The sequence below is a fragment of the Vanacampus margaritifer genome, chromosome 12, assembly GCF_051991255.1.
Source record: "Vanacampus margaritifer isolate UIUO_Vmar chromosome 12, RoL_Vmar_1.0, whole genome shotgun sequence".
NCBI lineage: Eukaryota > Metazoa > Chordata > Actinopteri > Syngnathiformes > Syngnathidae > Vanacampus > Vanacampus margaritifer.
The window spans coordinates 6,124,584-6,143,805 of NC_135443.1; the positions used below are offsets into that span (position 1 = coordinate 6,124,584).

At 43.1% G+C, this 19,222-nt stretch overlaps 1 protein-coding gene across 3 annotated transcripts in view; it reads right to left on the reverse strand.

The window, feature by feature from the left end:
- Positions 1-143: 143 nt before the first annotated feature.
- Positions 144-19,222, reverse strand: part of LOC144061219 (leucine zipper putative tumor suppressor 2 homolog) — a 37,740-nt gene continuing 18,661 nt past the window's right edge. For 2 of the 3 annotated variants that reach the window (XM_077581453.1, XM_077581452.1), the window contains 7 exons: positions 7,045-7,683; positions 5,238-5,870; positions 4,984-5,106; positions 4,716-4,862; positions 3,391-3,882; positions 2,785-2,889; positions 144-2,421 (listed from right to left, as the gene is read on the reverse strand). In XM_077581453.1, coding sequence (XP_077437579.1) covers positions 2,245-2,421; positions 2,785-2,889; positions 3,391-3,882; positions 4,716-4,862; positions 4,984-5,106; positions 5,238-5,870; positions 7,045-7,650 — 2,283 coding nt within the window. In that variant the 5' untranslated portion in view covers positions 7,651-7,683 and the 3' untranslated portion in view covers positions 144-2,244. Of the gene's footprint in view, positions 2,422-2,784; positions 2,890-3,390; positions 3,883-4,715; positions 4,863-4,983; positions 5,107-5,237; positions 5,871-7,044; positions 7,684-18,285; positions 18,535-19,222 lie in introns of those variants that run through there. The other variant, XM_077581451.1, reaches the window with a different exon arrangement.

Sequence of the window (19,222 nt, forward strand, 5' to 3'; positions counted from 1 at the left end):
TGGTTTTGTTTCACTACTCCTACCCAAATATACGACAACTTTTTACTTGTCATTATGCCTGCCTGGCCACTGTATGGAGACATCTGGAACATGAAATGGTTAATAATACACATCCGCCATACGAAAACACATCAAAAGTCCGGTTAAAGGTGTGACAGCTTGTTCTTTACTGAAAAACAAGGTATTCATTTATACAAGAAATGTACACATTTACATAAACATCTACTTTATGAATCAAGTGTGACGCAACATAAGCTAACGTATAAAAGGATAACAAAAAAAGAAGCCACGACAAAACAAAACAAAATAATGAGTTAGGTTCCTTTGGTCTAGAGTCACAATGGCTACATATGAAATATATGAGATAATGTGTTATACTATCAACGCTTTTACATATTTACACACACAAAAAAAAAGAAGTAACAGTCTGGAAACTCTTCCCAGGGACACAGTAGATCTCTTTATGAAAAAATAGGAACAAAATGTTTATTATAATGATTTGTAGATTAATTTTTGGGGGGCTTTCTCTCTGCCAGTTCCGCTGAGGTTTTATTTCCGTCTGCATATAATAAATCTATAGACATTCATATAGATAGAATTGGCATATGAAACCCACACCGGTGCCACAAGAAAAAAAACATTAGTAGGTGCTTTATTCGTATTTCTATATAAAAATATACAACCTTCACACTATAGATTTCCTTTTCGATATATATTTAGTCTATAAAATTTAAACTCTCTTATTCTGGGTAGTAAAATAATCAGGATTAAAGTTGACCTTTTGGAGCTATTAAAGTTTGCCTCTAAAGTCTGTGTTGTGTACGTGGTTCAAATTTTGTAGCGGTGGAAGAACATTTGATGCGGCGTGGTGGGCTCGTGTCATCGCACGTCTGTCTCGCAGTTGGAAGGACGTTCGGACTTTAAGGAATTGTTGTTTGTCTAAATTGTGATTGGCTCATCTCCAAAAAAGCTTGGGAAGACTCAAATTCAAACGATTGTGACTTTGTGCTGCTGGAAGCTAATTAAAGCCCGCTTGGAAGGAACAAATGAAAAAGTGCGCATACAAGCCCACAAGTTCAAACGGAAGAGGGGAAAAGAAGCAGCAACGAGACTAATAAAGTCCATTTTTAGTTTCTTAACACTGCTAATAATAGCTTTTAGTGAGAAGGCAGACAAGAGAGCAAGAATCACAAGCATCTTGCTGACATCTCTCACTGATGCACTTCTTTTACTTCCTCTCAGTAGGGACGTATTATGGAAAATAAATTTTTCATTGCTTGTATACAAATAGTTTTGTCTCTGGAGTGTCTGTCCACCAATCAGGTATAAAAATAAAACCACCAAGTAAATCTTAATTGACTGTATTTGCCTATTTTTCAGACATACAAACATTTTTATGTTCAATAAAACATTTTTTGGTTTATTACGTCAAGTCCAAATTTAGAATTGAGCCACCTTGAGTGTAGTACCACATTGTGCCACAATATGCCTGGCAGCACTGAGATCTACTGGAAGCAATATGGGAGGGGTAAAACTATTCAAATAATCTTTTTTTTAATATGGTTCTCTATATTGCAGATTTTAAACTATGCGAACAAAACGGTATGTATTTGTACTTCCTGATCTATGCTGGTCCCAAATCTAGTGTAACATTCGAGTTCTAGAAATGAAAAACACGCTAACGTTAGCTTACACTGTTTCTGTTCTTATACTCCTGAGTCTGCAACCGCGCCAAACTGAGCCGAGTAGAGAAAATCAATATTAGCCAATATGTTGGCTCACTATCGCCCTCTGAAGGGTTGGAGTAGTATTACCAGATGAAAAGAACCTACACGTTAGCATGCGCTAGCTAATATCCCCCTTAAAGAATACACAACACAACATTAAGTAGCAGACGTGTCGGGCGTTATCATCACATGACATGACATGCATGCTTGTGCGCTGTTGTTTAAGAAAATGTGCACTTGGCCAACTTTTTTTTTTTTTACGGTTTCCAAAAATCCTCCCTGATTTGAACACTTCACACTGCTTCAGAAGAAAATGTTTTTGTGCTGACTTTGTAGTGGTGGAATAAAAGTCTTTAAAAAAAAAAAAGTGCAGGTGAAACACTGTATGAAAAATCACGAGGAGTGCAGCAGTAGAGGAAGAACGCACCTTTGGGAGCTGCTCAAGAGGTAAAGCCAGTCGGTGAGTGTTTTTTTTTTTCTTCTTTCTGTCCAGCATTTGCGGGTTGGCACGACGCCTTTAGATCTCGGTGGCGGTGATCTCCTCAAAGTGGATGTCGCTGCTGCCGCTGTGCACCTCGTAGTCGTCCCTGTTCTCCAGCTCCAGGCTGAGCTCCCGCATCACTCGCTCCAGGTCGCGGTTCCGTCGGTACATCTGGATGTAGTTCTGCTGCAGCTGCTTCTGGTAGCGGATCACCTGAGGGTCCGGTTCCAGATTAGGGAAAATGACTCAAGCAAGCCAAGTACAAATACTTTCTTTTAGTAAAGTTTTTTCTTTATAATATGCAATAATATGTTGTATGTGACCACCCATTAATCTTAGCATGGTATTCTGATTAATATTTTGCATATGTGGTGTAAGAATTAAGATCCACATTTGTATCCATTTCAGGGGGCGGCCATTTTGTCAATCTCAGTTGACAGCAGGTGGCAGAATTGGACAAAATGGCTGCCTCTGAGATGCATAAAAACAAATGGATTTTTCATCTTATTTCTTATTCCACAAATACATTACTAAATCTCCGCTGTGCAAATGAGTAAAGACTGAAGGAATTTTTACCTTTTCCTTCTCCTCATGCCACACCCTCCGTTCATCGTCGAATCGAGACAGCTGCTCCTCACTTGTCCTCCTCTCATACATCAGCTCACCCTTCAGCCTGTCCACCTGACACAAAGCACACAAACATTATATAGTCCACCATCCTTATATGACCTTATTTGATTTTCTGTTTCAGTTCATTGTAAAGGTTTTTTTTTTTTTTTTTTTTTTTTACATTTTATTTTAATTAAGTTAGGTATCCCACATTTTTTACCCTTAGCAGTAGTACTCAAACATTTTGCACTATTTTGTCAGGCTTCTCCATACCGTCTCCTGGACAGGCTGTTACTACAAAGTGAATTTCATTGTTCTGTAGTCTGTACTTGTGCAATTACAATCAATTTGATTCCCTTCTATCATGTGACTCAACTGGGACTGTGGTACAAAGAAGTGTGCTCGGGACATGACTACATCTGTACTGGAAGAGCATATTTGACAAATCAACTCGCTTGGCTGTGAGAAAAAGTGAGTGTCCAGGAGTGACGCCACCCCAGACTGATTAATCAATTGATGAAAAAGCGTTTAATGTCGTCATTAATGAAGTAGCTGTAAACGGACGTTTCGTACCTGTTGTCTGAGCCCCAGCAGAGTTTCTGCATTCTGCCTGAGCGCCTTGGCTTCATCGCTCTCTCCTCCTCCCCATCCCACGTGACCATCCTCCACGTCGCGATACACGCATGGGCTGGGCCCCCCCCTCCCGGACAGGCCCCGACTCGGATGGAGGGGCAGGCCGACGCACTGGATCTTCCCGCCGCTGGCCATCAGAGCGTCGCGGCGACGCAGCGTGTCGTTCTCCAGACGTGCCAGCTTCTCCCGCAGCAGCTCGGCTTCGCTCTTCTTCCTCTGCAGCTCGTTCTCGCACACCTCCAGCTCCAGGGAGCGAGTGCGCAGGGCCGCCTGGGCCTCCTGGCAGTGAGCCTGGCCGGCCTGCAGCTCCGATCGGGCTTCTCTCAGCTGGGCTCTCAGCGTCACAATGTCGCCGGCTTTCTGACTCAGCTCCGACTGGATCTCCTTCAGCTGTTGCTTGAGCAGGGAGATCTCTCCTGACTTTTGGCACACCTGCAGCCGCCAATGACATAACATTTGTTGTTGTTAGTTAATAGCGGGTTTTTTTTGCCATTACAATTTGCCTGTATTAACTAACATTTATTTATATTTTCAATATATTGAGATTAATAACTAGAGACCGACTGCTTAATCAACAAAAATTGGTCGTTAGTTTGCAGATTTTATTTATTTGTTACACAAACACTTAACACACAAGACAAAGATAATGACATTCGAATACCCGTCCCAATCCGTGAAAAGAACAAAATAAGGCAGATTTGAATGTATGGCCTCAGGTTTCAAAGTAGTTACCCTAACCCTAGTTTGAAACCCTACTTTGAAACCCTAACCCTAGGGTTTCAAACTAGGGTTAGGGTTTCAAAGTAGGGTTTCAAACTAGGGTTAGGGTTTCAAAGTAGGGTTAGGGTTTCAAACTAGGGTTAGGGTTTCAAACTAGGGTTTCAAACTAGGGTTTCAAACTAGGGTTAGGGTTTCAAAGTAGGGTTAGGGTTTCAAACTAGGGTTAGGGTTTCAAACTAGGGTTTCAAAGTAGGGTTAGGGTTTCAAAGTAGGGTTTCAAACTAGGGTTTCAAAGTAGGGTTAGGGTTTCAAACTAGGGTTTCAAAATAGGGTTAGGGTTTCAAACTAGGGTTAGGGTTTCATACTAGGGTTAGGGTTTCAAAGTTGGGTTTTAAACTTGGTTAAGGTTTTTAATTGGGTTTTAAACTAGGATTAGGATTTCAAAGTAGGGTTTTAAAATTAGGGTTTCAAAGTAGGGTTGTAAACTAGGATTAGGGTTTTAAAGTAGGGTTTTAAACTCATGTCCCCAAAAAAAGGTGTCCCACCTCCCACTTGGTCTCCTCAAGCCGTGGTCCGAGCTGCGTCTGTTCACGCTGGATGGTGGCGCACCTCCGCTCCAGAGTTTCCCTGTCCTGCAGCAGGGACGAGAAGTCCTCCTGTAGCTTCTTTTTCTCTTGCTGGAGTTGAAATATCTGAGGACATAAGAGCATTATTGGCTTCAAAACAGACTTGAGATCGCAAAATTTTATGCAAACTGTTGGGACAGTCAAATAATGTGACATTAAGGAAATGAATGCATTCCAAATAGCCAACCTGTAACTGTAAAACTTGCTGAGCCCTCTGGGCCTTCTGAGAGGCCTGCTTCATCTTGCTGGCACAGTTCTGCCTCAGCTCCTCCATCTCTCTTTCACAGCGACGCTGCTTCTCCTCGTACACCTTACAGGGCAAAGCATCCGGCTTGTAAGGTTTAAGTTGCTGTCCATTTTCTTTATGGTTAAAACATTTTATTGATTTATTATATGCAACAGTGATACGCTGTCAGTGTTGCCAACTGCCTTGGGTCTCACCTGGCAGATGGCGGCTTCATTCTCGTCCAGATTTTCCCGCAGATGCTGTAGCTCCATGTCACGCTCCCTAAGCTTCTCCTCCAGGTCCCTCACCACCGCCTCGTAGCCTTCCACAGGCGGCGAGGAGTGGCCGCACGAGCCGCTGTCCGACAGGGGCTGCCCGCGCCCGCTTAGCGACCCCGTGCTCTTACTGGACGATGAACGTCCGCTATCCGAGTGACCGTGAATCCCCATTCCGCCCGAAGTGTTTCTGATCAGAACCTGCCCAGGCTCCGGGTGAGCTGACCCGGAGCTGGAGCCCTCGCTGGGGGCCAAACTGTAACCTGTGCTGCTGTGGGTGGGCAGGCTGGAAAGGGAGTTTCTCCCGGAGTCTGACATGGAGCAAGACTGGCTGCTGCGAGCGTTGCGCCCTCCGCCGAAGGAGTCGCGCTTCTCCTCCGAAGAGGAGCTGCCGCTGCCGGCCACGTTTGGGCCACTGGTGGAGGCCGCGAGGGGAAGGAGAAGGTTGAGGCTGCCCTGGCTCTCCGACAGACTGCAGCCACCTGGTCGCGGGGACAGGTAATGCACCGAGTGGCGATTCTTGGGAACGACGGGCTTGAACGCTGTTGGACGGATCAGAACTTTCTCCATGTTCTGAAAAGGACAAAAGCATAAAAGTTCAGCGGTGCTCGAATTAGAATAGACTCTCTCCTTTTAGCAGTTAAAAAATATATAGCTTTTTTCTGTTCCTTAATTAGGAATTAGCGGTAAAACAATCCTGTTTCTGACAAAAGTGGAGAAAAAAAACAAAATAAAAAAGGACAAAGACAATCTTATTAAAAGACAAAGCACAAAGCAGAGTGGAACACAGTGTGTGCTAGTTTGTTTTTCTGATCATGGAATGAACGTGCGTTGTGACATTGATCGACATGAGCGCGCAAGGTGAGTGACTGTCAAATGATCCATTTGATCCTGTCAGGTCGGTGATGAAGCGTCTTTCTGAGCGGACAGTGATGAATCGGCAAGTAATCCGCCATAAAAACGTACACATCTGCGTGATTGCTTCATGAGATGCTGTAATTGAAGACAATGTTTCATGTGTGCATCGTCAGAGGTCACACACGATAATTTGTACACACATACGGTTATTTATTTGTAATAATTTTTAGGGATGTAACGATAACAGCGATATCATGATATTGCGATATTAAAACTGCCACAATATCGTCGTCGTCATGTGACGATATTATTAAAAGCAGCATCTGTTAAAAAAGTCAGAATGATTTTCATTTGTGCAGTTCTAGCACCCTCTGGTGGCTATTTTTTTTAGTGCAGTTTAAGTTTTTACAAGGTATGTTTTGGCCCTTCTTTTTAAAATCAACTCTAATGGTCAGATAAAGGGGAACGTAATATGCTTGTGAACCGAGTCAATATGTGGCGGAACTCAATGTGTGCGTGCATTAGCAAGTAAGTGCCTCAATATTAAGTGTGATCAGAGATTGTATGTTGATTATATGTATTGCTGTTATGTACAAAAGCACAATATTGTGGTTTTTTTTGTAGGATCTCTTTTTTTTTTTTTTACAATATTTTGACCTCTTTTTTTTATATATTGCCAACCTCCCCACAATATCGTGATAATTATCATATCGTGATGTTTGCATATTGTTACATCCCTAATAATTGTTCCCACATTAATAAAAAAAATTATAATAATAATTATAAATACACCTGGAGTGGGCAACATTTTGTGCTCAATTGATTTTTAAGGTTAAAAAAAAGTATGTAATATATTTATATATTTTTTAAAATACAATTAACTACTTGCCTTCTCAAGCTGTCCAGAAACTGGGATGAGTTTGGGGGGAGGTCCTCCTATATTGCCATTCAGAGTCCTATTGCCCCGTTGATCCTCCGAGTCGCTGCAGGGACTTACAGCCGCCACGACCAGGTTGTCATTCCAGTCTCCGACAACCACCTCACTGCTCACGTATGCCAAGTTATTATTAACCCCACTTGCCGTAGCACCGGCGGTTGTTGCACCCCCACCAGCTGCAGAGTTCCCGGGCCGAGGCTGCTTCTTGGTGGGCAACGGTGGAGGTAGAACCTGGACTTGGGGGTGTTGTTCTTGCGTTTGGTTGCAGATAAGCAGCAGCTGCTCCAAGGAGCTTGCGCTGCGGAGGGTGTTATCCTGGAGGCGGAAGCAGCTGGTAGCCGGCGTCGAGCGCCGCTGCTTGGCCGTGAATTCGCTGGCCGCTCGGCAGTGCCTCTCTTGGTACGTCCGGCCCGATATCAGACTGCTTACGGAACCCATAGTGGTGGCCGAGCTGCAGGAGACTGAAGGGGAGTGAGAGGAGGATCGCGGCTGGCACAGCTGGACGTCGACAGCGGGATTGGGGTGGTCAGTGACAGGAAGAGCCTGAACCAGAGCCATGGCACCGCGACGGTGTTAGCCACACCACGCACCCTGTGGTAGGAGACAGGAGAAAACATTTACAACCTATATTCTAATACTCGTTTCATCAAATTGTTTTAGTTTACACCCAACAGCGTATTCTTGACCGTCAACTTTACATTATGAGTCAATCCATCAATAATCAGGTTTTATTACAAATCTTGGCAACAAAGCCACCAAATTATTAACAGATCCAATCTCTACTGCCTCATGCATTTGGCAAAGGTACCTCCCTAACAACGCTGCTGCTAATTTCCAATTGCAGTAATGAGGCAGGAGGAGAGAAAGAGTTTGGGTTTAGCAACAAATCAGTCACGATTGGCTGTGTGATTTTGGGGGAATGTCCCCGTCTGAACCAGACGTGCCCGAAAAGTCATCACCGATTGATCGGATCCAAATATTGCGATGAAACGATGTTAACTCGATGCCATTCAAACTGTAAGCGTGGAAGCAGATTAAGTCTTTCCGTTTGCAGATAGTATTATCAGTGTCGGCTGCCCGGGTGAACACACATCCTCAGCCTGTCGTGCCAAGCCTAAATCTGTCTGGCCAAGCGGAATAATCCACAGCAGATATAAGTGCGCACAGTCTGCCAGGACTAACACCATCGTGGCACCGTGGAATACATCAGTCGGGTCCAGTGGAAAAAGATGTCAGGTGATATATGCTGCTTGAAACTACAAAACCTCCATGAAATGTTTTATCCTTACTTAAGGAAAATAAAAAATGTTTTTACTCATGATGAAAATGATGAAACTCATGATGAAAGTTACCATTGTCTACATTGACTTACATGTTATTTGCATATCAAATAAATTTGCAATTAACCAATTCTAGATGCCCCGAAACGTGTTTTTAATAAGAAATTATGAAAATAAATTTTGCATGAATGTGTTTGAAAACTAATAATAATGACAGCATTACTAGTCAATTTTTTTACGACACAAGCAGCGACACAAAGCAAAATAAATAAATGAATAAATAAAAATCGAGCAAATGATAACTCGTAGATCGAAAAACCTACAAGTTGAGGCACTCATAACTTAAGGTACCACTGGACCTGGAAACAAATATGGAAATGTTGAAGGTACAATTCTAAACTGTTTGTGGGTGAGTGCTTTCTCAAATCTCAAACTATTTTCTTATCGCTCCAACTCTGACAACTTTTATGTTGTTTGTGGTGGCGAGATGTATAAAGAATCTTGGACAATCTGTGCAACAGATGTAGGCATTGAAATAACAAAAACAATACTTTCCTGAACAACCTATTGTAGTTTTCAAATGAGCAAACGGACTAAAATAACTCCAGGAAAGTTGCCGATGGTGAGGAAGTCACGCTATCCGGCCCACGATAAGAAAACAAGGCTGCCTAATTATTTGTAATTGATCAGCCAATTGTGTCTTGAGGCAGGTTTTGTGACTGCACATGTGCAAGTGATCCACAACTGTTAACGGCATGTTTGCGATGCGATTGCTTTCCGTACCCAAAACAATAACACCTCGTGACCACCTTCTATGTTTTATCGCCTTATCCCTACAACCGCTCATCTGAGGACTTCCCAGGCAAGGGATAATAGAATTAACAATCCTCTGAGAACGTCAAGTGTGACCCCCTGAGCGCTAACCCAGTGACCCCCTGAACTCCAAGGGTCTGGTTTTGTTCCGGCCACTTGGGCAATAAATCCCCAAAAGCTAATATCCCCTCTGATGTGATGGAAGTCTTCTCTTCATGGGTAAAATAGTAGTAAATTTAGACCACGGGAACTTCACCCCAGAACAAAAAACCTTTGCAGGACCAACCATCTTGTGTCTGGACTTTGAGAAATTTAGTTTGGGGTTCATTTATCGGGGCCAAAAGACAGTCAGGGATAGCACTTTGGCAATGTCCATTGGTCTGAAACCACATTAACGACTCAAACATCAAGACGTTTTCCAATCAGATACGTTCAGTGCTGCACACCCTAGATTCATGGATGTTTCAAAATATCTTTGAAGAGTTCTGATATACCACTGACCTCATTTAGACAATAGGTCCAATGGTCCAAAAGCACAATGATCCTACCAAAGGTTCCTTAGGTAAAATTTCATCCACTTTTTTGTACTGATTATCCTGTTCAGGGTTGCAATGAGTTTGAGCCAATCCCGGTTGACTTTGGGGGGAAAGGTAAACTCTACCCTGAACTTGCCGCCAGTTATAACTGAATGTGAAGTGAAACCACAGTCTTGTACCAACGTCAAATGAACCACTACACTACCAGTGACGAGGGTAAAAATCCCTTGGTTGGAAAGGACCATAATTAGAATATTTAAGTTCCAGGAACGACAAAAAGTTACTATAACATTAGGTTGAAATGTGACTTCTGTGTCCATCTCCACTTTCCTTGTTTATGCATCGTTTCCTATATCAGCACAAGGCAGAAAGAAGAAAACTATTGTCATCAGTCCTAAAAATAGAAAACATCTTAAGAGGCTGAAATCATCCAGATAGTTTTTCACGGGATATTTCTCTCGGCTAGGCATTTGAGTCGACGTTTAAAAATAAACTCCAATCGAGCCGCAGCCAGCAATCATGGGGTCAGCCCGGGGGCACTTTACACTGCATCCTCACGCTCTAAAACTATGAAATGATGCTGAATGTCTCAGAGGCAGGCTTAAGACAGCGACTTGAAGGTGCTTGTGTGTGCTACCAACTGGCCAAGGGTGATGACAGAAGCAAGAGCTTATCAGGTAGTTCTCGAATAACAAGACACACTAGCAGGGTCCTTGATGGGCAAATAATCCCGTTATTATAAGACTGTTAATACCGGCAGCCTATTCTCAAGAGCGGAAGCACATTATTCCGCAGCAACACATCATTCCTCGCAATCACGCGCAACCTCCAAAGCCAAGCTGTTCCGGAGGGATGGCGAAAGAAAAAGATGAAGGTTTCAGGGGTGATGAGACAAAGGCGAACCGGGTGGAGGTCATGATGGGGGAAAGGGCGGGTGTTTGGAGTTCAGAAGGATTCCATCCAGTACCTGCTTGTCTAAAAGAGAGGCTCCACAGAGGCCTTGGGAAAAGCAGAACTCACTAATCCTGTTTGGCGAGCGCACAGACGCCTTATGATGTCCTAGCAGGGGAAATCAATCGTGAAGGGAGACAGTTACAAATAGTACCATCACCCCCCTTTTGCTTAACGCCAAATGTGTCTTTTCTCATCTGTCTTCCAAACATCTGCTTCTTTGGGATAATAAAGAAAGTAAGGCATTTATACTTTTAACCATTTAGTCTGATAATTCAAAACTAAGACAACATTTCCAACTCATTTGGACATTTAACATACCAGTCTCTAATTACCTTGACATCTTGCAAAGTTTGTTTTTCATCAGTAGTGTCAACACGTTGTCGAGTTTGCTTGCAAATAGTATCGAGTATTGTGTACTAATCAGAAGTATTTTTCTACTTGTTCTGCTTCTGTAGGAACAAATATGCATGTCTCTACCCCCATCCCTCCCTCTAGAGTCATACAGACCTGAAAGACATTAAAGTCTTTTTTGGCAATACTTCCTTAAGAGTGGGCCTTGACAGTCAGTTGATTGGTCAAAACAGAATTGCCACTTCCTTAAGTGTTTCCTCAACAACAACAAAAAAAGGTTTGTCTTATGACAAACAGCAACACAGCAAATGAACAAAAACTGCCTGTTGTCCTCCACTGTGGTCTTTTGTATACTGTGGACTGGAGCACTCCTCTTTGTTTATTCATTGACGGGTCACACTGTGTCATGCTGCTATGATGTACAACCAGCAGTGGAAACACAAGCCAGATCAGATTTTACGGTTCCAAATTGTACCGAGACAAGATGAACCAAACTATTCATCTCTTCGGGACACTGCTTGCTCTTGTCATCTCTTCGGCGTGGTGATTAATTTTAAGCAATAAAAAGACATGGCAAATGGAGCCGTCTATCCAATCCCCTCCACACCCGCACGACTTGCCCAAGCTGTGTGGTTAGATTTTCAATCTGCTTCTGTAGTAGCGACACGCACAGCATGACTAACCATGGGCAAAGCCGGCGTGTCGAGGAGAGCGACAGGTGGGGAGTGTAATATTGTCGGATCACGGTCCCTGCATGAACAAACGCTTGACTACACGTTTGGGAGCCACATGAAGAGGCATTCAAGAAAAATATCTTTCTAGGGTCACAAATCAAGAGAGTTTAGAATAGTGCACAGTACCACAACAGTTAAGATAAGTCATGAAAGAATGTAGCCAGAGTTGGGCGTTGAAAATGGGAGGAAATATTCCACTTTTACAGCGTGGGTGGCAGCCATTAATCCTGAGAGAAAGTCAACAGGCCAGTAGGTGAGTCATAGGAACAAAGAAAGATCCACTAGTGCAGGCAAGAAACCCACCGACACGCGCAATCAGTCCACACTACATCACGCTCGCATTTGTTTGCCTGCCATCCAGCGAGAAATGTCTATTACAAAGACATCCCGCCAGCTCACAGTACGTTGAGGGGAGTCTTTTCATGTGTCGCCAGAAGACTTGAGGTTATATTATCCCGCCATTCCAACACTGTGACTGTCTTGTCTGAGAGGCTGCTTACCGTCACCTTCCCCCACATGGCCTCTCTCTGTCTCCGTCTCTCAGCGGGCCAGTTTGGCATCACAAACAGCCGCCTGGGTGCCAAAGCTCTTTTTGTCCACTTTGGCAACGGAACATGCTTGATTGCAACTTCGAACAAAAGCTGTGAGATCAAGCGTCCAGGCGGCTGGGACTTGATTAAGCAGCCTCTCTCATATGAAGAAGGGGGGGGGGGAATAAGCCAGTTTACTGGTAGTAATTGGCAACAGACGCAGTCCACTTCTTTCCTCATCTTTTACAGTCAATTTGGTGCTGGTTCTGGACTTTTCCTCTCTCTGTTTGCAAGCGTTACCAAGGAAGCAGAGACCCGCATTGTTCATGTGTAAGAAGAAAGAAGACGGGCAGAATGGGAGACGTTGGAAAGACAGATTTTGTAAAGATCTGAGAGCCTCAGTGGCCATTCTGAAGTGGGGGCAAGTGAGGCAGTGCACTACCGGAACAAGTTCATGTGTGGCATTACCAGGAAAAAGAGTAAATATGTTGATTGAAATTCCTGCCCATGCTTACAGTTGTCAAGTATGATCACGAACCACGCAAGTTATTTAGTTTTTTTTTGTACAAAAATGCCACTGAATAGCCTGACATGCATTTTTTTGTGTGGTTTGTTCACAGATGTCAGCAACTGGACAGTATGTCACATTTCTCTTTCAGGCTCGCTGTTTTAATTCCACGCTAGTTATGAACTAGCTAATGCAGCTAACGCCATGCCACCTACACTCCCCGCAATGGAGACCTGATAAGGATTTACCCATCCGCACCGCAGCAAACCAAGCTGAGTGCAAACATCGTTTCAATTTGGATGCAAGAACTCTTTCGAGTGTGGGCTGACCAAAGCCAGATCCCTCCTACAGGCACACTCCAAAATTCTCCGAGGGGGTTGACAGCGAGAGCAGCCAGCTACTGACAAAAAGTAGAATGCATTGGACATCAACGACGACATGAGGTGACACAGTCTCGTGAAGACGAGATGGTCATCCGGGGACACAAACTGTCTAGCGCATGCTTATTTATGGGTTCAATTTGAATCAACTTGCCCCGTCTGTGTCTCCGTTGAGAGGCTCAGATGAAGAAAATGAGGTTACAAGCACAGCCTGTCGAGGAAAAATAATTAGAGCAGACAAAACATCTGGTCATAGACTGGTCAACGGCCTCCATGAGCTAAATTAAAGTATGAGCTACTTTTCCTTTGCACTGTTCAATTTTCTCTAGGAAATAATTCTAATTGATTATGAAAGTAATGGATGACTAATTTAACTGTGAACAACAGGCTGATTATTTGTTACAGTTCTGGGGCAGATTGGCTTAGCACTTATTTGGCCAGATGCAGTCTGGTGCAGGTGGAAAGAGAGGGGTCGTAGCTGTCTGTTAAAAAAGTAGGAAGATGGTTGAAATTCCTGATCTGCTGCATGTTGTGTTTTCCAGGAGTTTTTCCAGACGCTGACAGCTACCCGACGGCGGTCAGACAGGCAGACACTGGAAATACCAAGAGTGTCATTTTTAAAGATGCAGTGGACTTTGTCTGTTTGCGAGAATCAATGATACCACTTGAGATGTTTAACTTTGAGGAGACATTGATCTGAGACTTAAATTTAGATGTGCTCTGTCTGCAGAAAGCAGACGTTTTCGATCTGAAACTTCACCACCTTTGCCTCAGGCTCTGTGTACAGTGGAGGGCCAGTAATTCAGTAGTCTCTCTCTCTCTTTTTGTTAACGGAAAGATCCCAGAAAATTGCTGCATCAGAGTTGTAATAGTATCTCAGGCTGGCCCAGAATGTGGCTGGGGGAAGGAGATCAGTGTATGAAGCCCCACAGGGTACGACAAGAACAGTGGCCAAATGGCCCTGGGCCATGACAACGCGTCAGGTCATCATGTACCTTACGGACACTGTCTTATTGGGCCAGTACAAATTTCTACGGTTGATGAACCCATCAAATGGAGAGAACCAATTTCATGAATGTATACACTTGCTTATGACAATAAAGAGGATCCTTCTAATTATACGCCTTTGGAACACAACCCAGCCAATATTTGCACTTTCATATTGTAACATAGCATTCTGCAATCAGATAATTAAATCTGTGAGGACCTCAGCGCCAGCATTTGGTTGGACGTGGGGAATACTTGTTGGATTGCGACAATTGCTTACAACACACCAAGGAGAGAGAAAGAAATGTTAAGTGTTCCAACTCCAAACATCTGTCCTGGCGTTACAGAATTTTGCAGCTACCTCGAAAGATGGAAAATTTATGGGTCAACTCTGTCTCTTTAAGGTACTGATGGTGTAGCGGTTCACTGTAATAATTTCAGTGCATGCAGCGTGGGTTCAGTTCCCACTCAGTGGCGGTAAGATTGCAAGTGTGCTTTCTGTCTTTATATGTGCCTTGTGATTAACTGGCCAACAGCCAAGGATGGAGACTTTCAGCCCAAGTCTGTTTGGATAAGTTCCAGCTGAAGGCGGACTTAAAACAAAAATAACTATAGAGAATAAATGTACAGTGTCCAAATGGTAAGCATATCTGCTTCACAATTCTAGGGTAAGGGATTTGAATCTGGGACTCTTGAGTGGAGTTTGCCTGTTCTTCTGGTGCTTTCGTGGGTTTTCTAATTTCATGTTAGGTTCGTTGAAGACTTCTGATTGTTTGTGGGTATGGAGGACTAAAACTGCCAAAATTCAAAATCAATAAATGACAAAATAAACAAATAGATAATTAAAAAAATATAATTTGAAAATTAAATAAAATTTTAAAAATATATATATATATAAATGAAAATAAAAAACACTCACTCACACCACACACACACACACACACACGTATATTCTTTTTTTTCTCTTTTCATTTTTAGTCATGTATTTATTTATTTAATAATTTATTTATTTAGTCATGTATTTATTTTGGCAGTTTTGGTCCATACTGCCAGGACGAAATGTTATTCAAATGAGGGGGCGTTCCTAAGCGTGTCTTGGGTTGGACTCCGCCATTGCAAACTGCCTTTCAATGGTCGAGTGAGCGGGTCGGTGAACAAGGAAGTCTCGCCGGCTTGCATTGGAGAACTCCAGCAATGGACGACTATCTTGTCCACTGTCACCACAACTTGCGACTTGAGTCGCTCGACAACAAGTCAATAAATGACTAAATAAATAAATGACTACATAAAATAAATAAATGACTAAATAAATAAATGACTACATAAACAAGCAAAAAAATAAATGAATAAAAGTGAAAATAAAAATAGACATAAATAAAATATAATTTAAAAAATCAATACAAATATATATATATATATATATTGTTGTTTTTATGTCCATTTATATTTATTTTTTGGATAAAATTAAAAAATATATATATATTTTTTTTATTTTGGCCGTTTTGGTTCTCCATAGTAGGGGTGAATGTACGCATGAATGGTTGTTGTCAGTATGCGATCTGCAGGTGACCAATCCTGGGTGTACCCTGCCTCCCTCCCAAAGTCAGCTAGGAGGTAAAAACGCCAGCTATTACAGGCTGTGTAAAAGCGGATGCATAGAAGTTTTCCCTCCTTCCTTCACCCCCTGCAGCCTGTGGCTGTATGCACAGCAGAGGGCCATTGTTTCGCCACAACACAGGGCAGAGAGCAGAGAGAAAAGGCCTGTTATCTCCAACATTAGATTAGGCTTGTGATGTGAGAGTGGAAGTGGGGGTGGGCTGTTGCAGCTTTACTCATTTAATTATCACGTGTAGTTTTCACCCAGGCTGTTTTTGTTGTTTTTCCAGCAAAGTCGTTGCAGTGAGCTATTACTTGACGAGGCAGTGGTGCTAAACGAGTTGCTATTGCATAAGCAGCTACGCCTCAGTTCAACTGGGCTAGCCTTGATGTATAATTCACTTGTACTCATCTAAGAAAATATCCGACATATGCGTCGACGTACTGAAGCGTTTGCGCTGCTCTGAATGCGTGTCGCTGGGAAAGCGGAGAAAGATGGAAGAGGAGGAGGAGGAGGAGGAAGGGGGTAGACTGGTTTGGAAAAGTCTCATTCAGCAAAGTGAAGAGAAGCCAGGCCCACTTCTAATCTCTCGGCGTCTCCGCTTGCTCTCGGTCTCCCGTGCTAGGCTTTACATAAATACCTGGCTTGTGAGGTTGAGCTCAACAAGAGCTTTTGAAAAAGTGGATCTGAGGACAATAAGAAGAAGATGAGGAGTTGGAGTGAAAAACAACAACCTTGAAACCTGTGCAGTTTGTGTCCATATATGACTCAGCACAGAAAGGGTGGGGGGGGGGGACAAAAGGGTTCCGTGCGACCTGCAGCACACGTTTACCTCACTGGTTTCGCTTAGAGGAGATGAGGTAACTCGCCTTCCTCTGATTCAAAACCTCATCACCCTCACCATTTTCCATTTCAAAGTTACGTCAGCACCCCAGCACCTGGCCATTTATGGCGGCCATGTTTACGGCGGCCACTTAATGGCGGCCTTCGCTCACATGAAAATGTCAACACGTCACCATGACTACTATAAAGAGTGGAGGGCACGCTCTGCCGACTATAAACATATCTGATGGCATCTTACAATATGCGGCCAGGGGCATGCGGGTAGTCTTGTAATTACACGCACACACACGCACACACAGGAGGAGTGGAACAGTGTGTCAAAGTGATTAATTCCCTAAAGAAACACAAATTCTGATACCGCTAGCCTGAAAGTGTGTGTTGAGCCTGCACCTTCTTATCTTCAATGCTATGTGTACACAGTATATGGTATGTGTGAGATTAAATGACATCCTCCTACAGGCCAACTATCTTAGGGTAAACTAAACCTGCTTTCTTTTTCCTTTTTTTTTTTTAGGTCCTCCAAGGCAAAAAATTCAAATCAACACTTCAACAACCTATAATGAGCAGCACAAGAAAAACTCCTCATTCCACAACATCACTTTTAATGGTGATGTTTGTGCATTCTGGATCATTTATAACAGCTCCTGACGAACAACTCACTATCTTGTAACTAAATGAGACCAAGATACAATTTTCCAGCGTTAATTACAATAAAAACCTCCTTATGCAGATGACTTCATCTCAGCCCCTGGCTATAGGGTTCTGACATTTACTTGTGCCGGAAGGAAGCGTATATACCAGATTGAAATAATAAAAATAATACATCTTTGAGTGTGCACACCCTCTTTTAACTGGGTCGCAGTTCGTTTATTCAGTTACAGTCACATAGTTCCAAACTGGGGATATGGCTGTTCAGAATTAACCATTCCGCTTCAAACAAATGTTAAATGGGAGTCAGCACACACTAGCCACCATTTGAAGTTGCTCTGATTAACCCAACATTTTGAGCATAGCTGTTCATCTCCTTTTTTTCCCCCCAATTCAGTTTGACAGGATCACACTAATGGTGTTAAAGTTTTGAAATGATTTATCTTGGTGTCATTTTTTCACAAAAACCTGGGGTGTGTAGACTTTTAAATGACCACTTTAATTGATCCGAAAAGTATTATTTAGTTACGAATGTATTTTTGTTTATCTATTCATGCTAGCAACAAATAGCGACAGGCAGAATAATTCAATTGTATGTGCCTTACACAATAAAGGTTGTGAAATTACATAAAGGCGGTGTACAAAATGTTCTAATGTTTGAATTCGTTACCATTTCAGGCCAAAATGTCGTCATGCGTTTGAGATCAAACGTCCCCTTCAACGAAAAGTTTGAGTGTGGACAGCTGACCCAAGCATCCAGCTGCTGCTTCCACTTTCCAACATTCATTATTTAATGTCCGAGATGAAATCTGATTTAAGCTTCCCGTGCCGTTAAGTCCATTAGGAATTTGAGAGTGCTCCTGCTAAGCAACTTTTTGTGTCCAGCCTCCATTTGTGGCCCTCGCATCAACACAAAAGTTTCCTCCAGGAAACTTTGCCTTCATGCAAATGAGGCCAAACGGCAGGATGGTGACTTTGGAGCATTTGCAAGACACACAAACAGATATGCCGTTCCATTATGCAAACACTCACCCCGGTGCGAGCCCTGCATCTCTGCCTCCACTTGGGTCTCTGCTTGTTTTGGGGGGGAAATTAAGTGAAAATCAGTCCGGTGGCCGCCGGTGTTGCGGTCTTAACGTTTTCCCGGCGGCGCCGCCCTCGCCTCTGCATCGCTCCGACACTTCTTCATATCCTGACACTTTTCAAAACGGACGCCCCCCTTTTCTTTTCCTCTCCTGTCCTGTCCTCCTCGCACTCTTCTCTGCGCTCCCTCCCTGCTTGCCTGCATTAGCACCGCCTACAACCCCCCCCCTCCACTCCTCCCGCTCCCTCCCTCACTTTTGTCTACACCCCCCACCCCTTTCCTCTTGTTTCCATCTTTAACCCACCCAACTTCCCTTCTCTTTTTTCGACCTACCTCTCTTTCTGCCAACTCCTGCATAGGATTATGTCTTATTTATTTAATTATTTTGGAGGCTGCGCATAAGCACAGGCGAGGCAACACCCCCCTTTTCCATCCAATCATCAGCATCCGACACTCTGTGGAGAAATTATTAACATTAATCGGGTGAGGGCGTGACAAATTACATAACGTCAGATCACCCGTCCAGAGGTGACAGAGGACGTTCATTAGTAAGTAGATTGTAGTCACTGATAGAAATTTGTCATGTGGAAAGCCGTTTTGAGCATTCAATAATATCCTTGAGATCTGGATTAAGGTCAATGTACTAGTTGACCGAGATGCCTCACTAGTAAATCAACTGACTCTCATTAGAATTTTTACTACTTGTGCAAGACTAGTACAATTCAACCTACTATGCTGCACTAATAACACTACTAGGCCCAACTAATAGCACGTCATGCACTAGCAGCACCAAAATGCCCACTGGTACTTTTGTTTCACTAGTAACATAGTTGTCCTACAAGTTTACCAAAGTTGTCCTACTACTACGAGCATGCAGAAATACAG